General features: G+C 52.9%; 1 protein-coding gene across 1 annotated transcript; it reads left to right on the forward strand.

Annotated features, from left to right (window-relative positions):
• Positions 1 to 859: 859 nt before the first annotated feature.
• ALDH9A1 (aldehyde dehydrogenase 9 family member A1) lies at positions 860 to 17,810 on the forward strand. The gene is made up of 11 exons (XM_081122389.1): positions 860 to 1,087; positions 2,457 to 2,602; positions 4,454 to 4,583; positions 4,879 to 5,013; positions 6,292 to 6,488; positions 7,102 to 7,242; positions 10,517 to 10,705; positions 10,929 to 11,016; positions 13,723 to 13,864; positions 15,572 to 15,684; positions 17,077 to 17,810. The coding sequence occupies exons 1-11, from the start codon at positions 910 to 912 to the stop codon at positions 17,169 to 17,171; spliced, it is 1,554 nt and encodes a 517-aa protein (XP_080978515.1). The 5' UTR covers positions 860 to 909; the 3' UTR covers positions 17,172 to 17,810.
• Positions 17,811 to 23,520: the final 5,710 nt, after the last annotated feature.

Raw genomic sequence — 23,520 nt, forward strand, 5'->3', positions numbered from 1 at the left:
AGAGGGAGAGAGGGAGATGGGGGAGGGGACGGGAGGAGGGGGAGAGGGAGGAGGGGAGGGGGAGAGGGGGAGAGAGGGAGATGGGGGAGGGGAGGGGAGGAGGGGGAGGGGGAGGAGGGGAGGGGGAGAGGGGGAGAGAGGGAGATGGGGGAGGGGACGGGAGGAGGGGGAGAGGGAGGAGGGGAGGGGGAGAGGGGGAGAGAGGGAGATGGGGGGAGGGGAGGGGAGGAGGGGGAGGGGGAGGAGGGGAGGGGGAGAGGGGGAGAGAGGGAGATGGGGGAGGGGACGGGAGGAGGGGGAGGGGGAGGAGGGGAGGGGGAGAGGGGGAGAGAGGGAGATGGGGGAGGGGAGGAGGGGGAGGGGGAGGGGAGGAGGGGGAGGGGGAGAGAGGGAGATGGGGGAGGGGACGGGAGGAGGGGGAGGCTGGGGAGGGGGAGAGGGGGAGAGAGGGAGATGGGGGAGGGGAGGAGGGGGAGGGGGAGGGGGAGGAGGGGAGGGGGAGAGGGGGAGAGAGGGAGATGGGGGAGGGGACGGGAGGAGGGGGAGAGGGAGGAGGGGAGGGGGAGAGGGGGAGAGAGGGAGATGGGGGAGGGGAGGGGAGGAGGGGGAGGGGGAGGAGGGGAGGGGGAGAGGGGGAGAGAGGGAGATGGGGGGAGGGGAGGGGAGGAGGGAGGAGGAGAGAGGGGGAGGGAGGGGGAGGGAGGAAGGGAGAGTGGAGGGAGAGGGGAGGGAGAGGGGAGGGGAGAAGAGGCGCCACCTGGTCAGACCCCGCCCCCGCCGGGTCTCTGAACTCTGGTCCCGCCCCCTGAGGCCCCGCCCGCGCGCCCCGCCCCAGCGTCCCGCAGCGCCCGCGGGAGGCCCCGCCCCATCCGCCCGCCGCTCCGCGCAGTTCCGGGCGCTGTGCCCCGCATGCTGCTCCGCTCGGGCCCGGCCGTGCTCCCCGCGCTGCTCCGCGCCCTGGGGCCCGGTCCCGCCGCCATGAGCACCGGCACCTTCGTCGTTTCGCAGCCGCTCAACTACCGCGGCGGGGCCCGCGTGCAGCCGGCGGACGGCTCCGGCACCGAGAGGGCGTTCGAGCCGGCCTCCGGTAACGGGACGGCGGGACGGCTGGGGGGGCGCGGGCGGGGCGCGGGGCCTGCGGCGGCCACGCGCACGCAGCGCCGCCGCCGGGTGACGGCCGCTTTCCGGGGGGCGGCGGGGGCCTGGCTGCCCGGCGGGGAAAATGCCTCCGCGCGGGAATCGGCCGGAAGGGGAACCGTGCGCCCCGCCCCGCGCCGCAGCCCAGCCAAGGGGCCCGGGCTTCTCGTTCGGGGCGGGCGCTTTGCTGGGTTTCGTGGGTCACTTGCGAGCGTTTGCGGAACCAGCAAGGCCCGCGCCGGGCGCCCCGGGGCCTGAGCGTGGCTCCCCGACCGCGCGGAGCGAGCGCCCGCTGGGCCCCAGGCGGCCCGACGCCCGGGAGCGGTGGTCCCAACGCCCGCGACGCGTGTCGCCCGCGGCCGCCGCCTTTAACTGGCCGCTCGCGTTGGGAACAGAGGTGGCGGGTTCGTGAAGCCCTGGAGAGAGCATTGTCCCTGGAGGCCTCCGCGGGGACCCGCGCCCAGGAAGGTGGCTTCTTGCCCCAGAACAGGGCTGGGGAGTAGGATTGGAGAGGAGGGACTAGGTTTTTTCATACCCCGCGTTTAGGGATCACTTCCCGACGGGGCTGCTGGTTAACCGTACTCTCAGTTGTTAGCACTGCGAGGCCACTTGTGTAGAACATAGACCCGGGATTTAAAGTCAGTTCATCACCCAGGAGACTTGGTACTTTCCACGCTGAGTCTGCAGGATCCCGCAGCTTCTCAAACATTGTTAAGGAGTGTCGCAAGGTAATTGCTAGGAAGTTGGTGTTAGTAGGCCCGCTTGTGAAATAGAGGTGGGCAGGGGTTCTTAACTTAAAGTTCAGGGCGTGCTCAAGGTCAGGGTGTGCTTGGGGCAAGGGACATGGTGTTGCTAATTATGTGATACAATTATGTTTCTCTGCAGAGAACTCTGCAGCTTTTATTAGATTCTTAAGGGGTCAATGACCCCAAAATAGAGTTAACTGCTAGTGTAGGGATGGTCACTAGTCAAACTGTACTTAAAGATGAGAAGGCGCCAGGCGTGGCTCAGCAGGTGAACATTGACCTAGGATCCAGTAGATTGAGGTTCGATTCCTAGTCAGGGCACAGGCCCGGGTTGTGGGCTCGATCCCCTGGTTGGGGGCGTGCAGGAGGCAGCAGCTGATCAGTGACTCTCATCATTGATGTTTCTGTCTCTCCCCCTCTCCCTTCCTCTCTCTGAAATCAATAAAGGTAAACTGTTAGCTGTTTAAAAAGAAAAAAAGACAAGAAGGGGATCCTAAGAGGAAATCTGAATACATAATGCTTTATTTAAATGTGTGCTATCTGGTGAGATAACTGACTCGCCTTGTTTTCTAGGCCGTGTGATTGCTACTTTCACATGCTCAGGAGAAAACGAGGTCAATTTGGCCGTTCAAGATGCAAAGGCTGCCTTCAAAATATGGAGCAAAAAATCTGGCCTGGAGCGTGGCCGAATCCTTTTGGAGGCCGCCAGGATCATAAGGGTATGCTTCAATTTATTCCCTCCCGGGAAAGTTGTCTTGCCTTGCCCAGAGGGTTCTTGGGGATGGTTGGTAGTTTGACTTTGATGCACGGTTAGGTTATAACTTGTTTATGAAATTGGAAAGTATTTCTCTCTGCTCACCTGGGTCATACAACAAGCTTTTGTGCGGGAGTCCCTGTCAGGATCTTGTCTCTGTGCTGTCCCCCTGGTGGGTTTTCTTTTCCATCTTTGTTACAACATGTGCTTGGCAGCTTATCTCTTTCCTTTTTCTTTCTTTCTTCTTTTTTAAAATCCTCACTGGAGGATATTTTTTTCCACTGCTTTTCAGAGAGAGTGGAAGGGAGAGAGAGAGAAACGATGTGAGACACATTGATGGGTTGCCTCCCACATTCACCCTGACTGGGGCCGGAGATCGAGTCTGCAGCCGAGGTACGTGCCCTTGGCTGGAATTGAACCTGAGGCCCTTCAGTCTGTGGGCCGATGCTCTAGCTACTGAGCCAAACTGGCCAGGGCCTTCTTTTTTTGAGAGGGGGAGAGAGGGAGAGAGAACCAGCAATTGGTTGCTCCACTTGTTGGGGCATCATTGGTTGAATCTTATATGTGCCCTGACTGGGGATCAAACCTACAACCTTGGCTGTGGGGACAGCGCTCTAACCCCCTGAGCCACTTGGCCAAGGCTCTCCTTTTCTTTTTAGCCATGTGTACTTGTCTCTTTTTAGCTTTCCCTCTGATGACTCTTAAGTTCTTCCTTTTTCAAATTTATTTTTATCTTAATTGCCTGGGAAGATTTCATAGATTTATACATGTTCCCTCTTAAAAAACAAAGTTAAAGTTTTTTACAGTCTTAAAGCAACCATGCCAGGCTCTCGTTACCGCTTTGTTAAGACCATGCTTCTTCTTTCCATTGGTTTCATTCGTTTTTCATGTACAGATATTGACCCCGCTGTTTATTTTAAATTGGATCCATAATAGCAAATATCTTTCTCTTACATATTCGATCCTTTCATCTTCTTTCGGGGGAAAGGCATTATTTAGATTTTTTTAGGTGTAATTTCCTAAACTTTTCAGTTTATCCCTGAGCCATCTCCAGTGTCTTTGAGTTGCAGGTTACAACTAGAAACAGTATTTGAAAAGGGTATTAGTGAGCTGTGAGCATTAGAAGATAACTGCATTTCTTTTGGCGAATTAAAGCCGTGTGTGCATGTAACCTGTTCACTGTCAATGATGTAGTTGGCTACTTTGCATAACTTCCCTAAGGACTGTTCTCTCCTGCTGTATGCATGTGAACACATTTGTATGTATTCCTACTTAAATACATGTATAATATTCACTTCTCAAAGCATTCCTTTTCTAACTGATCTTGAAATGAAGTATTGGTCTTAAATCCGGGACAGTTAACAAGAGAGCAGGGCTGCTGTTCAGCAATAAGCTTTTATTTCTCTTCCCAGTGTAACACTGCCATTCCTTTTATTTTTGTTGAAATAAAAGCTGTTTCTACTTTTAACAGCTGGGCCTTGTATTCTGTCCGAGTGTTACCTCTGTTGCAGTGTGTAAGGTGGTCTGCCTTAAAGCTAGTCTCGGTGTGTAAGGTGGCCTGCCTAAAGCTGGCCTCGGTGTGTAAGGTGGCCTGCCTAAAGCTGGCCTCAGGTGTAAGGTGGCCTGCCTAAAGCTGGCCTCAGGTGTAAGGTGGCCTGCCTAAAGCTGGCCTCAGGTGTAAGGTGGCCTGCCTAAAGCTGGCCTCGGTGTGTAAGGTGGCCTGCCTAAAGCTGGCCTCGTGTGTAAGGTGGCCTGCCTAAAGCTGGCCTCGTGTGTAAGGTGGCCTGCCTAAAGCTGGCCTTGGTGTTGCGCACAGGAACGGAAGGATGAAATCGCCGCCGTGGAGACCATCAACAACGGCAAGTCCATCTTCGAGGCCCGCCTGGACATCGACACCTCCTGGCAGTGCCTGGAGTACTACGCGGGCTTGGCTGGGTCCATGGCCGGTAAGCCCCGGCCTCGCTCCATCAGCTCCTGAAGGGCCAGGTTTCGGGGCTAACAGGCCTGGGTCTCCCCTGTTTTACGTCATCTCTGTTATCTCCTGGATGCGCAGTAAGCTTTCGAGGATGACGGGAAGTTGGGTGACCGTGGGTGAGAGGGACAGCGGGCTCTTCCGTGGAGGGGATGCGCGGGAGCGGAGTAGGGCTGCCGGAGCGGCGGAGTGGAGCGGCTGGAGCGGGTGGAGCGGGTGTGGTGAGGCCTTGGGGAGAGCTGACGCCTCTGCTCCCGTTTGCCCCGCAGGCGAGCATATCCAGCTCCCAGGGGGCTCCTTCGGTTACACCAGACGGGAGCCGCTGGGTGTGTGCGTGGGGATCGGCGCCTGGAACTACCCCTTTCAGATCGCCTCCTGGAAGTCGGCCCCTGCTTTAGCATGTGGTGAGAAAGAGCTGCTCCTCCTGTCTCTCCCCTCACCTGTGCACACTCACTCACACTCATGCTCACACACACACACTTATTCACACACACACACACTCACATTCTGACACTCATACACGTTACACATTCACATGCATACACACCTATTCACACACTATCACATTCAGACACACTCATACACAGATACACACACTTATTCACAGCCATACAGTCACACAATCAGGCACATTTGCACACTCACACACATAAGTACACTCATGCACACATTCACACACATACACTCACACTCACTGATACACACTGACGCACACACTCCATTACCCCCATTCACAGACACAGTCTTCACATCAGAAGGGGCCGTGCTGGGCACAGTCTCAGAGGACACATGTCCATTCCTGCACGGCCCCTTAGGGTTTGTAGTGTAGGTGATGCACACAGATCGTGTCTGTATTAAAACTATTTGTGTTTATCTCATATATTACTGGTTTGGGGAAGGAAGAAAGCTTTGATCTTGGAGGTTTTGTTTTTTACTGTCAGATTGGATTAGATTTGTGCTCCCTGTAAGTCTCTTCCTTTCTGGACGTGAATTTCTTTGAAGGGGAGCACTTGGGAATCTCACGTGGTTAAGGAGCAGAAGCTAAACTTCCTCCTCTGTTTGTGTTAAGAGAAGTGACATCCAAGGCTCCCATCACAGAAACTGGCTGACGGGCTTCAGGAGTTTTCTCGTACTACTATATATATGTAATTTTTTCAAAAAATTGATTTTTAGAGCGAGATGAAGGGAGAGGGGGAGAGAGAGTTGAAATGTCAGTGATGAGAGAGTCGTCATTGATCGTCTACGAGCCTGCAACCCGGGCACGTGCCCTGACCAGGAATCGAACCACGATCTCCTGGATCCTAGGCTGATGCTCGACCACTGAGCCACGCCCAGCCGGGCACGAGAGACTTTTTAAAAATATATGTTTTTATTGATTTCAGAGAGGGGGAGAGAGAAGCACCAGTGATGAGAGAGTCATTGATTGCCTGCCCCCTGCATTCCCCCGACTGGGGATCAAGCCCGCACCCTGGGCCTGGGCCCTGACCGCGAATCGAACCCTGACCTCCTGGTTCATAGGGCGACGCTCAGCTGCTGAGCCACGCCAGCCAGGCGAGATACATTTGCTTATTGATAAGGACTTGATGGGACAAGGACCAGTTGGAGACGTTCTTGGTTTGTCCCCCAGTCCTGTCCTGCGGGTATCACCCACCAAGTCCTGTGTGTGTGGGGGGCTTCTGCAGGAAACGCCATGGTCTTCAAGCCGTCCCCCTTCACGCCCGTGTCCGTGCTGCTGCTGGCTGAGATCTACACGGAGGCTGGGGCGCCTCCCGGCCTCTTCAACGTGGTGCAAGGAGGGGCCGCCACAGGCCAGCTTCTGTGTCAGCACCCCGACGTGGCCAAGATCTCCTTCACCGGGAGTGTGCCCACTGGCTCGAAGGTGAGATGGCACAGTCCGGGTTAATGCAACGGCATCGAGCTGTGGGTGTCCGGCCCGCCCAGAGCCCGCGTTGGAGGCCTCACCTCACCTCCGACCTACCCTGCTCAGGCGGGAGGGAGGCCGTGGGTATTACCCCCGTGGGTCTGAAGGGGACTCAGACGTGTGAAGGGGGAGGGGAGTGCACTCGGCAGGGTGGAAGCCATCAGCTCCTGGTCTTGGGTGGGCTTGGGCTGCCACGCGTGGGGTTTGATGACTTCGCTCGTCCGCAGCAGCCACCTCGGGAGGAGGGGTGTTTCTTAGTTTACTTCATGTTCACTGTTTTGACTCGACTGTGCCCTGAGCTCTGTCAGCCTTGAACAAGGATCAGTAGTCATAGAGGGAGTGTCCTGGGCAGTCGGCGAGTGGACAGTATTTGTAAGTGAATTCCCCCTTCAGAATGCCGAGTGCGTTTCCGTGGCTCGTCCTCGGTGTTCCAGAGAAGGGCGTTTAAGTGGACAGAGCCCAGCGTTTACCGAGAGCAGCGTCCACGGTGCCTTTGGAGGTCTGGGGTCTAGTCCACCCGGCGCACGATCTCCTTTGTGCTCAACCTCTGAGTGTGTTCTTGTTCTGTAAGATCATGGAGATGTCGGCAAGAGGAGTCAAACCTGTCACCTTGGAACTTGGAGGCAAGTCTCCACTCATCATCTTCGCGGACTGCGACCTGGAGAACGCCGTGAAGGGGGCGCTGATGGCCAACTTCCTCACGCAGGGCGAGGTGGGCGCCTGCCCGGGGACAGGCTGGGAGGGGCCTCACCCCTGCATCGAGCGGCATGTTTCAAAGGCTTTTTATTTGGAAATAATTCCAGAGCTCCTGGACAGTTGCGCAGATAGTCCAAAGAATTCATGTGAACCTTCGAGTCAGGTTCCTCAAATGTCCACGTTTTATTGCGTTTATTTTATCATTACACACATATCTGTCTTTTTTTTCCTGAATTCTTTGAAAGTCGCAGGCATAAGATCCACAACCTCTAAATACTTATGTATTTCCTAAAAACAGTGCATTCTCTTACACAAGCAAGTAGACTTAGGAAATCAGTAGCACTGTCACTCAGTCCTTAGACCTTCTTCAGATTTCTGCATTTCTTTGACTACCGTCCTGTTAGCAAAAGAAAACAATTTTTTTCCCGGTCCAGCTGCTGTGTCCCGCCCGTGTCCTTTCATCTGGAGCAGTCCTTCAGCCCCTCTTACCTTTCGGGACCTGGACACTTTAAAGGGTACAGGCCATTGATTGTAGGGAAGGTCCCTCATTTTGGGTCCACCTGGTGTTCCCCTTTGATTAGATTTAGTTTATGCATTTCTGGCCAAAAGAAACCACCACAAAAGGGATGTTTTATTTTCAGCCGTGTTCTAACTTTGATCTCTGGCTTCAGGTGGGTGTTTGTGTAAAACTGCTTGTTTCTTGCTTGGTGGTTAGTAAGTGTCACGTAGGTGACAGTGAGATGTCCTGTGCCCACCAGACGTGCACCCACCAGTTTAGTACCCTTTCGATTTTTGCTGGAAACAGTTTTCATTGTGGTGGTCGCTCAGTGGTGAGTTTGCAACTGTTACTCAGTCTCCATTTTTTAGTTCACTTTCTACTGTAAGAAAGAACGTTCCCTGGTCTCATTCATTTCTGTCAGCACGGACCCATGGATCTTTAAGAGCTTCTTTGGGTAAAACCCATTACTTGTTTCAATGCTCAAGTAATTGTAGACTCGGCAGGTGGCAGCCCCTCTCTGTGACCCTTTGATATGTCCTCATTGTCCCTTGAGCACATGACCTCTTGGCACAGCAAGGTGTGCCAGACACGCCCCGTTCTTCCCCTGGCCAAGCTCTGGAATCAGCCTTTTTCTAAGAGCCTGGTCCTATTCCGTGGTAAATGGTAGTTAGAAACCAAGATCTGGGTGCCACTGCCTCCAGACCCTCTCAGAGCCAGAGCTGGGAATAGATGTTGGCATCTTGTGTGTACATATGTGTGCATGTGCACACACATGTACACCTGCACAGGCACACCCACACATTCACACATGCATGACCACACCCGCATGCACATACACACATGCACACACATGCACACGTGTCTATTTCTATATCTATCTGTATTAATAACCGCAAGTTCATACAGGTGGCCCAGTCGCTTCAGTCCTGCAGGGTTTGTTTTCTCCCCTCCCTTCCATGCGTGGGACTTTCTCTGACGGGGAAGCCTGGTGTCAGTTACTGGCAGCATGCTTATTGAGTTGTCGGTCTAGGATACATTTGTAGCAGTTTCAGATTTGTGCAAAATAAGCCTTCTAACTAGAGCTCATAGTTTTTTACAGTTCCTTTTGTCTTTAGCCGAGGGTGTAGTTAAAACTCTGTTCAGAAGTTAACCGGGTCGGTCCTTCCTTCCCCCACCCGCGGTGTGGTCATGATACTCATTTTAAGAACAAGTCGACGGATTTCTGTTTTGTTTCATTTGAGGTTTATTTTCCCGCATCCTTGCTGATTTTAAAGGTTTGTATATTGTGATTAGGGGACAGACTAACATGGCTCTAAATGGCAGAATTTTACACCAAGCCACACAGACATGTCAGTCCTGCTGCCCTGACCGGTTCCCAGGGCTCCTGGAGGTCGCCGGCCCACCTCTCTCTGACCTTCCCTTCCTGTCTTTCTTTTCACACAAGTGAGCAGATGCCTGTATGGTCTTATTCCCCTTCTTCCTTGTGCACAGAGGTACTTTCTTGCACTTTGCTGTCTCGTCTAACACATCGTGGAACCACTGTTTCATTCCATAGAACGTCTCCATATTTTTGTAGCTGCCCAGGTATGCCTCGTGCAGCTCGTAGCGTCTGAACGGTATTTACGTCACGTCGATGGGAGAGTCTAAATACTCACTATTTGTGATTTTGGAGACAAACATTGACTATGAAATGCTCTGGGTTTTTATTAGGCTCATACCCTGAGTTCTTAACTCTTTACTCAGACCCCTCCCATTCTTACCTCTTCCTCTTAAATATGCAGCCAAATTGAGCAGCTGATGTGAGCAAATAGGACAGGGCCTGAAGGTCATATGGATCTATTACCGGCCTTAGGAAAATTTAAACAACCACAAGAAGATGTAAGTTTAAAATATATATATATATCTTTCTTGATTTCAGAGAGAGGAAGGGCGAGGGAGAGAGAGAGAAACATCAATGATGAGAGAGTTGTCATTGATCGGCTGCCTCCTGCATGCCCCTGATTAGGGATCGAGCCCGCAACCTGGGCATGTGCCCTGACCCGGAATCAAACTGGTGATCTCTTGGTTCATGGGTTGATGCTCAACTACTGAGCCACACTGGCCGGGCAGAAGATAAAGTTTTTTCTCAAAGGGCAGACGATTTCACCCTAGAGCCTCGGCCTGCAGACTGAAGGTTCCTGGGTTTGATTTCAGCCAAGGGCATGTACCTCAGTTGTAGGTTTGGCCTGGGTTGGGACACATGCAGGAGGTGACCAATCAATGTGTCTCTCTCACATGGATCCCTCCCCCCCTCCACTCTGAAAAGCAATGGAAAAAATATCCTCAGTAAGGATTAAAAAAAAAAAAAGTTTAGCTCGGCTGGGCGTGGCTCAGCGGTTGAGCGTTGACCTAGGATCCAGGCGATCGGGGTTCAATTCCCAGTCAGGGCACATGCCCGGGTTGCGGGCTCGATCAGTGACACTCTCATCATTGATGTTTCTGTCTCTCTCCCTCTCCTTTCCTCTCTCTGAAATCAATAAAGATATATTTAAAAAAAAAAAATTACTGCTGAGAGGAATATAAATTGGCATGGGCATCATGGCAGTGTCTATTAAAAAATATCTTTAAAAACAAAAAAGAGCAGACAGCTTGTGCTGTGTTACATGTGTGATGCTCTTCAGGACGGAGGGAATTTTTATATGTGGAACGAACCTTTACAAAGGTGTAGTGTATTTTTTAAGCTTAAGCCTGTGGGATTTCCCCCCCTTTTTTTTCTTCTCTGCATACTGATAAACTCGTGTCTCTTTTCCAGGTTTGCTGTAATGGCACAAGAGTGTTTGTGCAAAAGGAAATTCTTGATAAATTCACAGAGCAGGTGGTGAAACAGACCCAAAGGATAAAAATCGGAGACCCCCTTCTGGAAGATACCAGGATGGGCCCCCTCATCAACCGACCACACCTGGAGCGAGTCCTTGGGTTTGTTAAACAGGCAAAGGAGCAGGTGAAGAACTTGGGGAGCTGGGGCAGGGCGGGGTGAGGGGAGGGCAGTTACTCCCACCGCCTGGTGCTGGGCCCGTCCTGTGGCCGTCCCCCCTTGTCTCCTGGGGTCTGGGGCAGTGTCCTGCTTTGTCCTTGTGGTGGAGTGACTAAGCCTGCGTTTGTCTAGGAAAGCACGTGGGGGCTGCTTGTCTAACATAAAGTATGCATTCTGTCTTCTTTGGCAGGGGGCTAAGGTGCTGTGTGGGGGAGACCTATATGTACCCGAAGATCCCAAGTTAAAGGATGGATATTTCATGAGACCTTGTGTATTGAGTATGTTCTCTTATTTGCTTTTAAATAGTTTGAATGAAATATCAGATGGGAAAGAATTTTTATAGAGCATGTGTATGGTGTCAAGCAAGGCTTGGCAAATGGTGTGTCCCCACTGCCCAGACTGAAGAAGTAGAAGTTCTCCATTACCTTCGAAGCCCCTGGGACGACCAGGTGTGTCAGTGCACCAGGCACTTACTGGGTCTACGCCTGTCGTTCTGGAAGCAAGGAGCTCGGAGAAATGAAAGTGCAGGTTTGGGAAAAGAGTGATGAGTCGCGTTTCTCAGGAAAGGCAGTGGAGAATGCATCTTCCTTTGAACCATAGAACATCAGCGTGATGAAACCAATTTGTCAGACAATACAGTAGTATTTCTAAAAATTATGTCATTTCAGAATTTTTAGCACCTCTTTTCAATCTAAAAACCTGGCCTGGACGGTCAGGTGTAATGTTACCCAACTGCCCTCAGCCAGTTACGTCCGTCCTCGCTCAGGGTGACGCCGCCCCGAGGCCCCTCCCGTTCATGACGTGTGTGAGTGCCTCCTGAGTGCTGCGAGTTTTGTAGGCTGTGAAGAACCGTATGCAGGCTGGAATGTGTGAAGTGATTCCTTGCACATAACATAACTCAAAGGTAGATCTGGTTGATTTTTGTCTCTAAGGGTGAGATGGTCTCAGTTTTTACCGTCGATATTAGATGCACTTGAGCCTTTGACCCTCCCCCAGGAGGCCTCAGAGCTGTGAACCTGATGTCCCTGCCATGGACAGCCTGTGGTCACTCAGTGAATAGGAACAGCTGGCAGTGTATTATTTTTATTTTTAAATATATTTTTATTTTATATTTGGAGTGAGAGGAAGGGGGAGGGAAAGAGAGAGAAACATCAATCAGGAGAGAAATATTGATTGGTTGCCTTCCACACGTGCCCCAGCCAGGATCGAACCTGCAATCTGGGTGTGTGCCCTCACCGGGAATTGAACCGGTGACCTTTCCGTGCACAGGACGACACCCAACCCCCTGAGCCACCCGGGCCAGGGCGGCAGTGTATTTTTAAATAAAAAATATAGTTGATCCCAAATCTATTGAAGACCAAACATATGCCTGGAAAAGGAACAGTGTGCCTCGTAGTGTTTATAGTGGTTTCTCTGAATGCTGGGATTGACGGCAGTTTTTATTACACTGTGCATTTCTGAGTGTTGCAGATTTTAATTTTTCATTTACTTGATACTGGGGACTGAAGTTGAGTGAGTGACGTTTGGGGCAGGAGCCTTTTCTTGTACGTCAGCTGCACTCGCCCTCCTCTCCTCCAGCTGCTGCCCGGAGCTGCTCTGTTACCACCCTGCGCGAGATCATCATCGTGTTCTGGGCTTGTTGAGCAGTGAATTGTCTTGAGTAGTAACATTCTGGCTAATGGTTTCCCTAAAAATTACATGTGGATGCCTAGTTTCCAAAGAGTTAGAACTAGTAAATTTCGCTTAAGCACCGCCTAAGAACTGTTAATCCCTAAGCACACGTAAGCTGTCATCCCCGTCGTAAGAGAGGAAGACTTGTCATCTTTGTGGATATGTGAACAGTGGTTACAGACTTTCTCCCACGAAGCCGGTGCTGGCAGCAGGTTCTGAAGCTGTTCTCTGGCGTGCACGCCGCTCACATCATAGCGCGGCCTGTAAGCCCCGTCTCGCTTCGCCTGGGACCGCCCTGAGGGTCGCTCGCCGCAGGGACAGGGCAGACGGGGCCCCGTGCTCCAGAACCCCCGGGCTCAGCATTCGACATGGACATATATGAGCTTGACATGTGCTTGTTTTAAAATGTCAAGTGTGAATTGTATCATTTTAAAGAATTGTCCGCTTAAAGGAACTTAAGTACATTTTCATACCAAGTAAATACCCCCTCAGTTATTTCTAAGGTTTTTTTATATTGGAACTTTCTTGTTTGTTTCTAATTCTATCACAGAGTCATTAAGAAAATGTGAAAAGGAGTAAAAGGCATTAATCATATATGTAACTTTTTTTTTTAATCCTTACCGGAGGTGCTTTTTTATTGATTCTAGAGAGAGGGGAAGGGAGAAAGGGGGGCATCGATGTGAGAGAAACATCGATCGGTTGCCTCCCACATGCCTCGCGGCCGGAGATCGAACCCTCAGCCTAGGTGTACGCCCTGACCAGGAATGGAACCTGCGGCCTTTTGGTGCACGGGAGATGCTCCAACCCACCGAGCCACCCGGCCAGGGCCATATATGTAACATTTTAACAGAAATTGGGACAGCACCTTAAACAGTTTGTATCTTCTTCTGTGACTATCATGAGCATTTACTTTATTAAATTTTCTTCAAAAACGTTACTCTGAGGAGCTTCATAGAAGTCGGTCTCTGGGGTGTGCGTGGCCCAAGCGGCTGTCTCTTGCTTAGACGTTCAGTTTGTTGCTTCCAGTTGTCACGGTTGTGAGGGATGTGATTGTCCTTGCGTGCGCATGCCGCTCACCTCATTAGCGGTCTCCTTGCGATCAGTTAAAATGTGGCTATAGGATCACACAAAGGCTGTGCCTCTAATATATAGTGTCAGGTTGCCGTGCAGAAGGGGTGTCCTGTACACTCTGGGAGCGTCCTCTGGAAGTTTCTGGAAAGCTGTGTGTGGACTGTGTGCTGTGAACAAGGGGACATTTCAGGTGCCAGGAATAACAGTCCTGCGCGGTGTCTGGTTTATTCCACTGCGTGCAGCTAACTGCAGAGATGACATGACCTGCGTGAAAGAAGAGATCTTTGGGCCAGTTATGTCCATCCTGTCATTTGACACCGAAGCGGAGGTTCTGGAAAGAGCGAATGACACGTCTTTTGGACTAGCTGCCGGTGTCTTCACCAGGTATGTGGGGAAGGCCCCCAGCGGGCTCTGAGGAGGGGGCTGCCGCCTGCTCGGGGGGGCCTGGTGCCCTCGCAGGGTCTGCCCTCACTGTGTATCTGTCGGCATTTCCGGTGAAGTCAGAAGATGCCCAGGTAGCATTTTGTAGTTTGCCCTCCATGGCCAGAGCCCTGCTTCTGAGTTTAAATTGAGCTGTAAACTTGGTCGATGACAATTCTGCCCTTTCTCATTGGTTTATGGAATGAATATTTACGGCGCTGACCTAGGTAAAGCACGAGGGTCCACGTCCAGGAATTTGGAAGGCCGTCGGCTCGTAAACGCTGCGCCACGTTCTCCCAGAACGCGGTCCTGGCAGCTGGCAGCTAGGTTGGGGTGACTGGAACGCACTGTGCACACGGAGCTTTTTTCCCATCCACGTTTAGGGCATTCCCGACGTTAACTACTGTGAGTGATGTGATCAGTGTCTTTCTATGTGAACTCTAACCGCTGTGACGGTAGGAAGGGAGTGGGCGCACTGGGTCTCTTGAGTGGCGGCAGGTTGCTCCGCTGTGCGCACTCTGCCTAGCCTCTGGCAGTTAGTCAGAGGCAGGTTTCTAAGTCTGCTTCACACTTGCAATTTTGCTGTCTCTTTGGTGATAAACAAGGTTACATTTGTGTGTGGCTTTGTGGTCCAGAACCTGGGAAGGAAGACCTAGGTCTCCCTTGAGGACCTGAAGTAATAGCTTCCCTTTGAGCTCCGAGGAAAAGATTCAGGAGCTGCTTTAAAAAACACACCCACAAAGCTTTATATTTTAGGGTAATTTTAGTTTTACTGCAAAATTGAAGGCACAGAGATTTCCCGCCTGTGCCCCCCCTCCGCGCACAGCCGCCTCGTTACCAACATCCCCACTAGACGGCCCTTGTGTTACAACTGATGAATCTGTACGACCGTGTGCTCTTACCCCAAGTCCACGGTTCACTGGGGTTCACTCTTGGTGTCATGCAGTTTGGGGGTTTGGACAGATGTGTGGAGACTGGGACCCACCACTGGGGTCTCACACAAAGCAGTGTCCCTGCCCGACAGCGTCTGTGGGAAGCTGCTCTGTGGTGTGGGGACCAGTGGGTTAAGTCTCGCCCTGTGTTTGCTGCCACGATGCAGGCGAAGGCCGCTCACAGCGGAGGGCGGCTCGTATGCTTCTGCTTTTTTAATAGCTTTATTGGGATAATTCACACACTGAGCAATTTGCCCAGGTGAAGGGCACAGTTGAGTGGCTTTCAGTATTTACAGAGCTGTGCACCTGTCACCATGACCTGATTTCAGAACGTTTCCACCAGTTCAGGAACGTTGAGCCGCTGCTTACTCTCCCCTCCCCGCGGCCACCAGCCTACTTCCTGTCCGTGGACTTGCTCCTTCTGAATATTTCATATAAATGGGATCATATACGGGGCGACCTTTTGGCTGCTGCTCTGAGCATCATGCTCTCAAGGTTTATTCGTGTTGTGACGGTGTCGGCACCGAGCACGCCATTGCTCCCGCTTACCGAGGAACGGCCCGTCGCCTGTTTATACGGTTGCGTCCTGCTGGTGACGCCGGGGCCGCTGTCCTCCGAGGCTGTTGTGCGTAACAGCGAGCACCTGTGTGGGCGTGTCTGTGAGGCTCCGTAGGAACTCGCCGCTGGCCTGCTAAGGCAGCAGGCGCTGAGTGACCTGCGTGCGTGGGTTTTCCTCCAGGGACATCCAGCGCGCTCACCGCGTGGTGGCGGAGCTGCAGGCCGGAGTGTGCTACATCAACAACTACAACGTCAGCCCGGTGGAGTTGCCCTTCGGTGGCTATAAGAAGTCAGGTGAGGAGCTGGGAATGGGCGAGCCACAGGCTCGAGGGACGCTGTCGTCTTTCAGTCCTATCGACCAGGGTCCCAAACATGCCTCCGTGTCGATAGCGTCCTCCCGGGCCCGCTGCTCGGTCTCTCCGAGCGCATGTGCCCGCTAACCTGCATCTCAGAAGGGTCTGTCTTGTGGGTAGAATTACTTTTCTTTACAGGCTGTGTCACTGTAAGAGTAAAACCACCGCCAAGGTCCCATCCTGGCAGCGTACGTCACTGTCCCCTGTGGAGCCGTTAGATTCGGCTGGTGTAGTGTCCTAAGGTCTCAGGAAGCAGATACTAATATGTCTTCTCCGTTATGACAAATTAATAAAAATCCCTTAATCCAGCAGTTAATCAGTGATCGCCACGACACCGGTGGCACATGGAACGCTTTTCCTAGCCACCGCCTGCTCGTACATTTCTTCAGTGATCAGTTGGACATGTTACTGTCATGTCTGTAAGTGTGGTGTTGGGGGGAGTATGCAGCGTCAGGAGTAGAGCCATTACGTCGGGGTTCTCTCTTTGGACTTGGTTGCCTGTAAGTGTTCACTGAGTCCCCACACTCTTCTTATGCAAGTTGGTTTGGACTTTGCAGCCCATCCCTTAGTTTCTTGGCAAATGCTTATGGCCCTCACAGGGTTGGCCGGCGTAGAAGCCCGTACGAGTGCTGATGAGGGGGTGGGTGTTGACTTGACAGTTTGATTGGGTCTTTTCCTGGCATTCCCTAACCACCGTCCCCTGGGGCACCCAGAGGAGCTGTGCACTGGCCCAGGCGCAGAGTGGGAGCCGGGCGCTGTTCTATGAGACATAACCATCAGTGCAGGGAGGTTTGTGTGGCATCTGCAGCTCGGCCTCATGGGGCTTCCTAGGCCACTGTTGCCTCCTCAGGTCTGTATCTTTGGAGCAGTGCCCACGGGCATGCCCACCAGGATGAGGGAGGGACAGGACAGCCAGCTCTGCAGAGCACCCTGGCCTCATGCACGCCCAGCCAGCTCTGCTCAGAGGATTTTCAGAGGGCCTGGCGGGGTGCGCCCTGGAGACGTGCATGTGTTGGGGACTGGGCCTTGACCTTAGCAGGCAGAACCTACCTAAGTCTGGGGCAGGGTGACAAGAAAGGCGAAGCAGGGGGCGCTGCTCCTTCAACACAGAACCTTATCCATGGCCACATCCACGGCTGTCGGGCAGCACCTTGGCCTCGCTGGTCAGGGGTCACTTTCCCATGTTTTGCTCCACAAGTGATGTGTACAGTTGAGGACCTGATCTTCTCCAGCCCTGTGTTCTTCCCTGAGAGGCAGTGCCTGTCTCTGAAGGTCACTGCAACCTTTCAGACATGCAGTGATGGCTTGTTGTCACCCCTTGTCTTCCTTCCAGGGTTTGGCAGAGAGAACGGCCATGTGACAATCGAGTATTATTCACAACTGAAGACTGTATGTGTGGAGATGGGTGATGTGGAATCTGCGTTTTGAAAGCGGCCGTGAGCCCCATGGCTGAGCACTTGCAAGACCAGCGGAAGCAGTGTCAGCACTGATGCCTCCTGGACCCGGCTGCGCAGGGTCTGCACTTGCCTTAGTGTCGCTGTTGCTCAGTCATCTTCCTGGCTGAAGGTTGCACAAGTGCCTTTAGGTTCTAATCGAGAAAGCTGCGAATTTCTGCAGCACAAATTTCTGCGTGATCCTGAATAGCCAGTAACACACTTTTGGAGACAGGACCAGGATTGTGCCTCGCCCCTGGATTCCACCCCTGCCCGTGTGCGTGAGCTCCCTCCCTTCCTTGCTTACTTTGAAGAACCTGCTCCCCTTAGGTTCCTGGTGGACTCTAGACAGATGCTGTGGGCTCACTGGCATGTCTTAAGCTCCACCTCCTGTCATTCCACTCAGAGCTGACAGTTGGGACAGGAGGGGATTAGATACTGGGCGGGTCAGTCTGTGTGAATCTAACTCACCAGAGAAAGCACTGTTTCTACCTGGGGCTGCAGGAGAGGATGTGGTCCTCCGTCTTTGAACTCCAGCTTGCTGTCTGGGACACAACAGCTCCCTGTTAAATGTCCAAGTTATCTATGTGCCTGTGCGGTATACTGGAATTAAATCACACTGTTAATCCTTTCAGTTTCATGTTTTGATATGAAACACCTCAAGATTATTTAGGACACAGGATGGGGTTGATGTGAAGCACATAAGGCAGAGAGCTTGCCTTCTCTGAAGCAAGTACACACGGCAGGCCTTGGTCCCTGTAACGAGCCCCTAGGCCCCTGTGAGCTTAGAGGTGCTGGGTGCCTCCCGCCCTGATAGGCGGTGCTGTCAGACCTTGGTGACCTCTCAGACTGGGGAGCCGCCTCCTTTGGAGAAGGGTTACTGTCTAACAGCTGTATTAGCCGGGGTTTCCCAGAGACACAGAACCCTTAGAATAGTGTGTCTGCGACTGTGTAAGAGGAGGGTTACTCTAGGATGGGCTCACGTGACTACGGAGGCTGAGAAGGCCCAGCACCTGCACCTGCAACTTGGACTGGGGGAGCTGGGGTAGATCAGGGCAAGTCCAGGGCTTGAGAGCTGGGGAGCAGATGGGGTGAGTCAGGCCCGAGCCCAAGAACTGGAGCTGATGTCCCAGGGTGGAGGTGGGTGGCCCAGTGCAGGTGGAGAGCGAACTTGCCCTCCCTCTGCCTTCCTGTTTTGTTGGGGCCCTGACCTTTGGACGCTGAGCACACACACTGGGGAGGGCCTCTGCTCACTCAGTCCACCAGTTCACACTCATCTCTTCTGGAAAAACCTTCAGACACACATGGAAATAATGTTTAACCAGCCATCTGGGCATCACTGAGCCATCAAGTTGACACACACAACTAACCCGGGCCCAGCTGGGTGTAACTCAGTGGTTCAGCATCAACCAGGAGATCGTGGTTTGATTCCTGGTCGGGGCACATGCCCAGGTTGCAGGCTCGATCCCCAGCAGGGCACGTGCAGGAGGCAGCCGGTCAATGACTCTCTCATTGATGTTTCTCTCTCTCTCTCTCCCTCTTCCTTCCTCTCTCTGAAATCAATAAAGATATATTAAAATAAATAAATAAATAATAAAACACACAAAAAACAACTAACCCTCACGACAGCTAACTTCATAGTCGGGGGTGAGGGACGGGTCTTGTTCTGGGCTGACTTACATGCTGTGATGGCAGATGTTTGCTTTTAGAGGCCGGGATGGCTGGACCAGCCCCTCATTGCACAGCGGGCACATGGGAGACAGAGCAAGGCCAGTAGAGTGGTCTCACCGTGTCTGGGGGACCCTGTGTGACTTACACAGTCGGAGCTTCCTGGGGAGATGACAAGTGTCTGGCGGTTCCTCTGAATCTCAAGAAAACAGCAGGGAGAGGGGCCTACGAGTTCTGAACACTCACTGTGTCCCCACCGCTGCCCCTCCCGTTCAGTACTCACTGCGGGTAAGGACATGTTTCCGTTTTCAGATGAAGGCGAGGCGGCGAGCTGAGCAGGACTCCAGGCCAGGTGCCCGGGGTCTGACTTGCACTTCCCTCTCCCCTGATCGCTACACCTAACTCAGTGTATTAGTTTCCTACGACCGTAACAAATTACCACTCATGTTTATTCCAGTTCTGGAGCCGAAGTCAGAAAGTTTCAATAGGTGGAAACCAAGGTGTTGGCCGGGCCTTGCTCCCCCCGACGCTCTAGGAGGTAACTGGTTCCCACGCCCTTTCCAGCTTCTAAGAGCCCATTCCTTGCAGTGCTGGCTCTGGGCTCCTTCCTCTCTCTCTAAAGCCCGTGCTTAGCACCTTCAGTGATTGCATTTAGGGCCCATCCAGACAGTCCCTGTGACCTCTCATCTCAATCCTTAACTTCTCTGTGAAGTCTCTCTGCCACTTCAGGTGACATTCCCAGGTTCTGGGGGTGAGGACCCGGACGTACTGGGGGAGCGTTATTCGGCCAACCGCACCAGCATGCCCACGGTGTGCTCCGAGGGGTGGTCGGCTATCCCGTTTCACAGGTTTACCTGGGCAAAGAACCTGGTTTGTTAAGCATTTTTGGTGAGGAATGATTAATGCCTGCGGGACACACTTAAGGAAACACTGGCTTATCCTAAAACCAGCCTCCCTCTCGTGGAGAATTTGTATCATGTAGCTCAATTTCCCCCTAGTTTTCTTTTTTCTGTACTAACTTTGATTTCCTTTTGAGTTAGAAGCAGAAGTTCCTCTCCTCTGCTCCTGCGGCTACTCTTGTCTCCCAGGTGACTGCTGTTCCTAGGGGCATAACTGCTAACTAGCCCAGCGCTGGGGTGAGGCCCGGTAGAAATGGATTCAACTCAGATCCTTTGATATGCATTTTAAGGTGTCTTTGGTTGATAGATTACTGGGCTAAAGGTGTTGATAGAAGTTTTTTTGGCGGGGATTGTATTAATGCAAGAAAGAAAAAACAAACTGCCTCACGCTGGCACCCTCTTTTGCAATAGCTGAGAATCCTGATATCCTGTGGCTTTCCAGGGACCCCACATCCAGAGAACGGCAGGCTCTCACCCAGGCAGGCCTTTTACATACAGAAGGTGGCCGCTGGGCCCCTTCCTCCTGCTGCCTTTTATTTCATGCACTTTAGGTCCTCTTGCTGCCCCAGGCAAGGGCCTGGCAGAATGAGGGTCCCCATCCATCTGCCACAGAGAAGGGGGAGCCAGGGGGAGCATCCCCGAGTCCTGCCTGCTTCTTCCAAAAGTGGATCCACCCGCTACTCTGAACTGCCTGCTGCTGGGTTGCACTTCCCTCTGGGATAAAACGGCTCCTTGGCTTTTCTTACATCCAAGCCCCAAGGAGACCAGGCCTCTGTAGTTACCCGGTGCTGTGAAAACCATCAGAAATCAGCACGAGCGGTCTTCTCAAGGAAATCAGAGTTCATCATGCGCTTGCTATAGTTCCCGCGGTGGCTCCTCACTATGGTTAGAATGCGATCTAAACTCCCAAGGCCCGCAGAGAGCCAGAACTGCCCTGTCACTGGGCTCAGAGGGGACCGAGGGTTTGCGTAGCGAGTGGATTAAAGGCTGGGGCAGAGCCTTGCCACTAGGTGGCTCCGGTTACCAGCAGCATCTGCTTGGGCCTGCAGTGTGTTCCCTTGAGGGACTTGTGACTCAGGATCTACATTTGAACAGGTGATTCCTATGCACAGTAGTTTGCCAGGCTTGTGGAACAATGGTTTTCAACTTCCGTCGCACATTAGGATTACCCAGAGCTTTCAAAACAGAGATTCTGCCCTGGCCGGTGTGGCTCAGTGGTCAGACCGTCGCCCGAGGACCGAAGGGCTCCGGATTCGATTTCCAGTCAAGGGCACGTACCTCAGTTGCCGGCTCCATCCCCACTGCAGTTGGGGCTTGTGCTGGAGGCCACCAATCGATGCGTCTCTCTCACGTTGGTTTCTCTCTCTCTCCCTCTCCCTTCCCCTCTCTCTGGAAAGCAGTGGGAAAATATCCTTGGGCAAGGATTAAAAAAATAGAAAACCCCAGAGATTCTCATTTAATTGATCTGGGGTGGGGCCTGGGCAACTGGAATCTTCAAAGGCCTTGCGCAGGTGAGTCTGGTGGCAGCCCAGGCTCAGAACAGTGCTTGGAGCTGTGCCGTCCCTGCCGGCAGCCGCCAGCCACAGGCAGCCGCCTAAGTGTTAGTCCATTACAGTCAAATACAGTTCAGCTCGTCGGTGGTTCTAGCTGCATCTCAGGCCCTCGCAGTGGTGGTTACTGTATGGACAACGCGGGTGGAGAGCACTGGTGGCCCCTGAACGGTGGGGGGGCACCCAGGCGCAGTAGAAAATCACTGTAACTTGACTCCACCCTTTGCCCCTGGAAGCCTTGGATTCAGCCAACTGAGGATTGGAAACAGCACTTCTGATCCTCGGCCGGGATACGAAGATACTGTTTTCCATCCTCGGTTGGTTGAATCTGCAGATGTGGAACCTGTGGATTCACAGGGCCAACTGCATTTTTTGAAAGTAAATCTGCACGTAAGCGGACTCACACAGTTCTAGCCTGCGGGGCTCCAGCGTGTCAGACATTCTAGAAGGCGGTGCTGGACCAGGGGGAAGGGATGGAGGCCACGTAGTGTTCCACTGGGTCAGGAGAACTTCGGAGGGATGGGGGCTGACCTGGGGTCCTGGAAATCCAGGAGGACCACCTGGCTGCTGACCTCAATGCCATTTCTCTAGCAGGTGGCTCCCGTCCCTCCCACACCTTGTGCAGGTCCCTGCGTGACTCATTGGAGCCTTTAGAACTTCGGAGGTGTTGTCCCTCCACTCACCACTGGGCAAGCTGAGGCCCAGAGCACACGGCCTCCGTGGGGTGCCCGCGGTGCAGTGGGGAGCCACTGAAGGCTGGAGCTCTCCAACGTCCACCTAACAGCTCAGCATGCGTCTTCCCATAGAAACAGTCTCTCACCGGCCAGAGCAGCAGAGCACAGAGGGACTCAGGCCAGCCAGTCTTCTCTCCACCAGACAAGGGAATTGAACAGAAACTAGCTGGCCAGGTGGACACTAGCTGGCCAGAGCCACAACCCGGGCTGGACTGTGTCCGGCCCGAGGGTCCCAGGATGCGCAGTTGTGAGGGAACCAGGGAGCTGAATGGGCAGAGCTCTACGGTCCCCACTTCAGTCACCGCACCCTCTGAGAACTGGGGTTCCTTACAAAACGTGACTTGAGACCATGCTGTGACAAAATGACATAGATGATGGATTACTTGGAAAGCATGCCCTGTTCAGACTGCAAAGGTGAAAACCCGCCAGGTCCCCTACCTGCCCTACTGCCACCTACAGCCTGTGACGGGAAGGAGCCTGCACAGGTGTTCCTTTCTCCCCAGGTGCAATCCCTATCTAACAAAACCCAAACAGAACAAACACACCCTGGCTTATTACACATTCTCAATTACGTTGCTTTTTATTAGGACCCAAACCCCCAACCTTTACCATCACCATCACCATCACGTCATAAGGGTCCTTGCAATGTAAAAGGATACATGTCACAGCTCATGGAAACCTCCTCACTTCTGTCCACTGCACACTGGTGAGCACTCAGACGAACCCTGGCGAGTGCTGGGATTTGGTCCAACCTCACCAAATGCCCCGGGGCTCCAGGTGGTCCTGCAGCCAAGGCTGACTATCTGTGGCGGCTGACCGAGCTTTCTGCCCCTCAGTGCCTTATCTCCTGTCCTAAGTGACAGGGCACGAAGGGAAATGCATGGACTGGAGACTCGGGCCTGGGGGCCAATCCCATCTCCTATCCTCACAGCTACTGAGCACCTGAAATTTGTTTTACAAAATTGTATCAATTTAAATACCCCACATGGCTGGTGGCTACCATGATGGACAACACAGATCTAGACGCTTTTGTTGATGTCCTTTGCGGCCAGTTTTCGCAGCAGCCGCCTCCTTTGCTAGTCTCGACGTCCACCCAAACTGCCTTCGCCGTTTATTTGCCGCCTCCTTCCCTGTTTACACCGGTGCGACCCCGCCTCTGCCTCCAAATGTGGGCGCTCACGTTTACCTCCGCGGTTTCCCCTTCTTACGTTTCCTCCATTACTTCAGTTTTTAAGCAACAGCAGCAATCTTCAGTAGAGTTTAAAAAATTGTCACTGTAATCCTAGGTAGTAGTCATCTCAGGTCCTAATAGAATTAAGACTCCTCCTCCGAGCCCCCGTCTTTCACAGCTGCGAAAAGAAACCTAACACCACAATTAGACGTCACCCAGCTTCCCCACTGTCCGCACCAGGGGGCGGGGGGCGCTCCATACCTGTGGCCCCTCAAGTAGGAGCAGGCTGCTTATTTTATATTATTTATTTTTAAACATGCTT

The sequence above is a fragment of the Miniopterus schreibersii genome (assembly GCF_964146895.1).
Source record: "Miniopterus schreibersii genome assembly, chromosome: 19".
Classification (NCBI taxonomy): Eukaryota; Metazoa; Chordata; class Mammalia; order Chiroptera; family Miniopteridae; genus Miniopterus; species Miniopterus schreibersii.

Coding starts and splice junctions, on each gene's coding strand:
- ALDH9A1 (XM_081122389.1), top strand. CDS start 910: ATGCTGCTCCGCTCGGGCCCGGCCGTGCTCCCCGCGCTGCTCCGCGCC. Junction 10,706..10,928: donor TTAAACAGGCAAAGGAGCAG/GTGAAGAACTTG, acceptor CTTCTTTGGCAG/GGGGCTAAGGTGCTGTGTGG. Junction 15,685..17,076: donor CGGTGGCTATAAGAAGTCAG/GTGAGGAGCTGG, acceptor TCTTCCTTCCAG/GGTTTGGCAGAGAGAACGGC.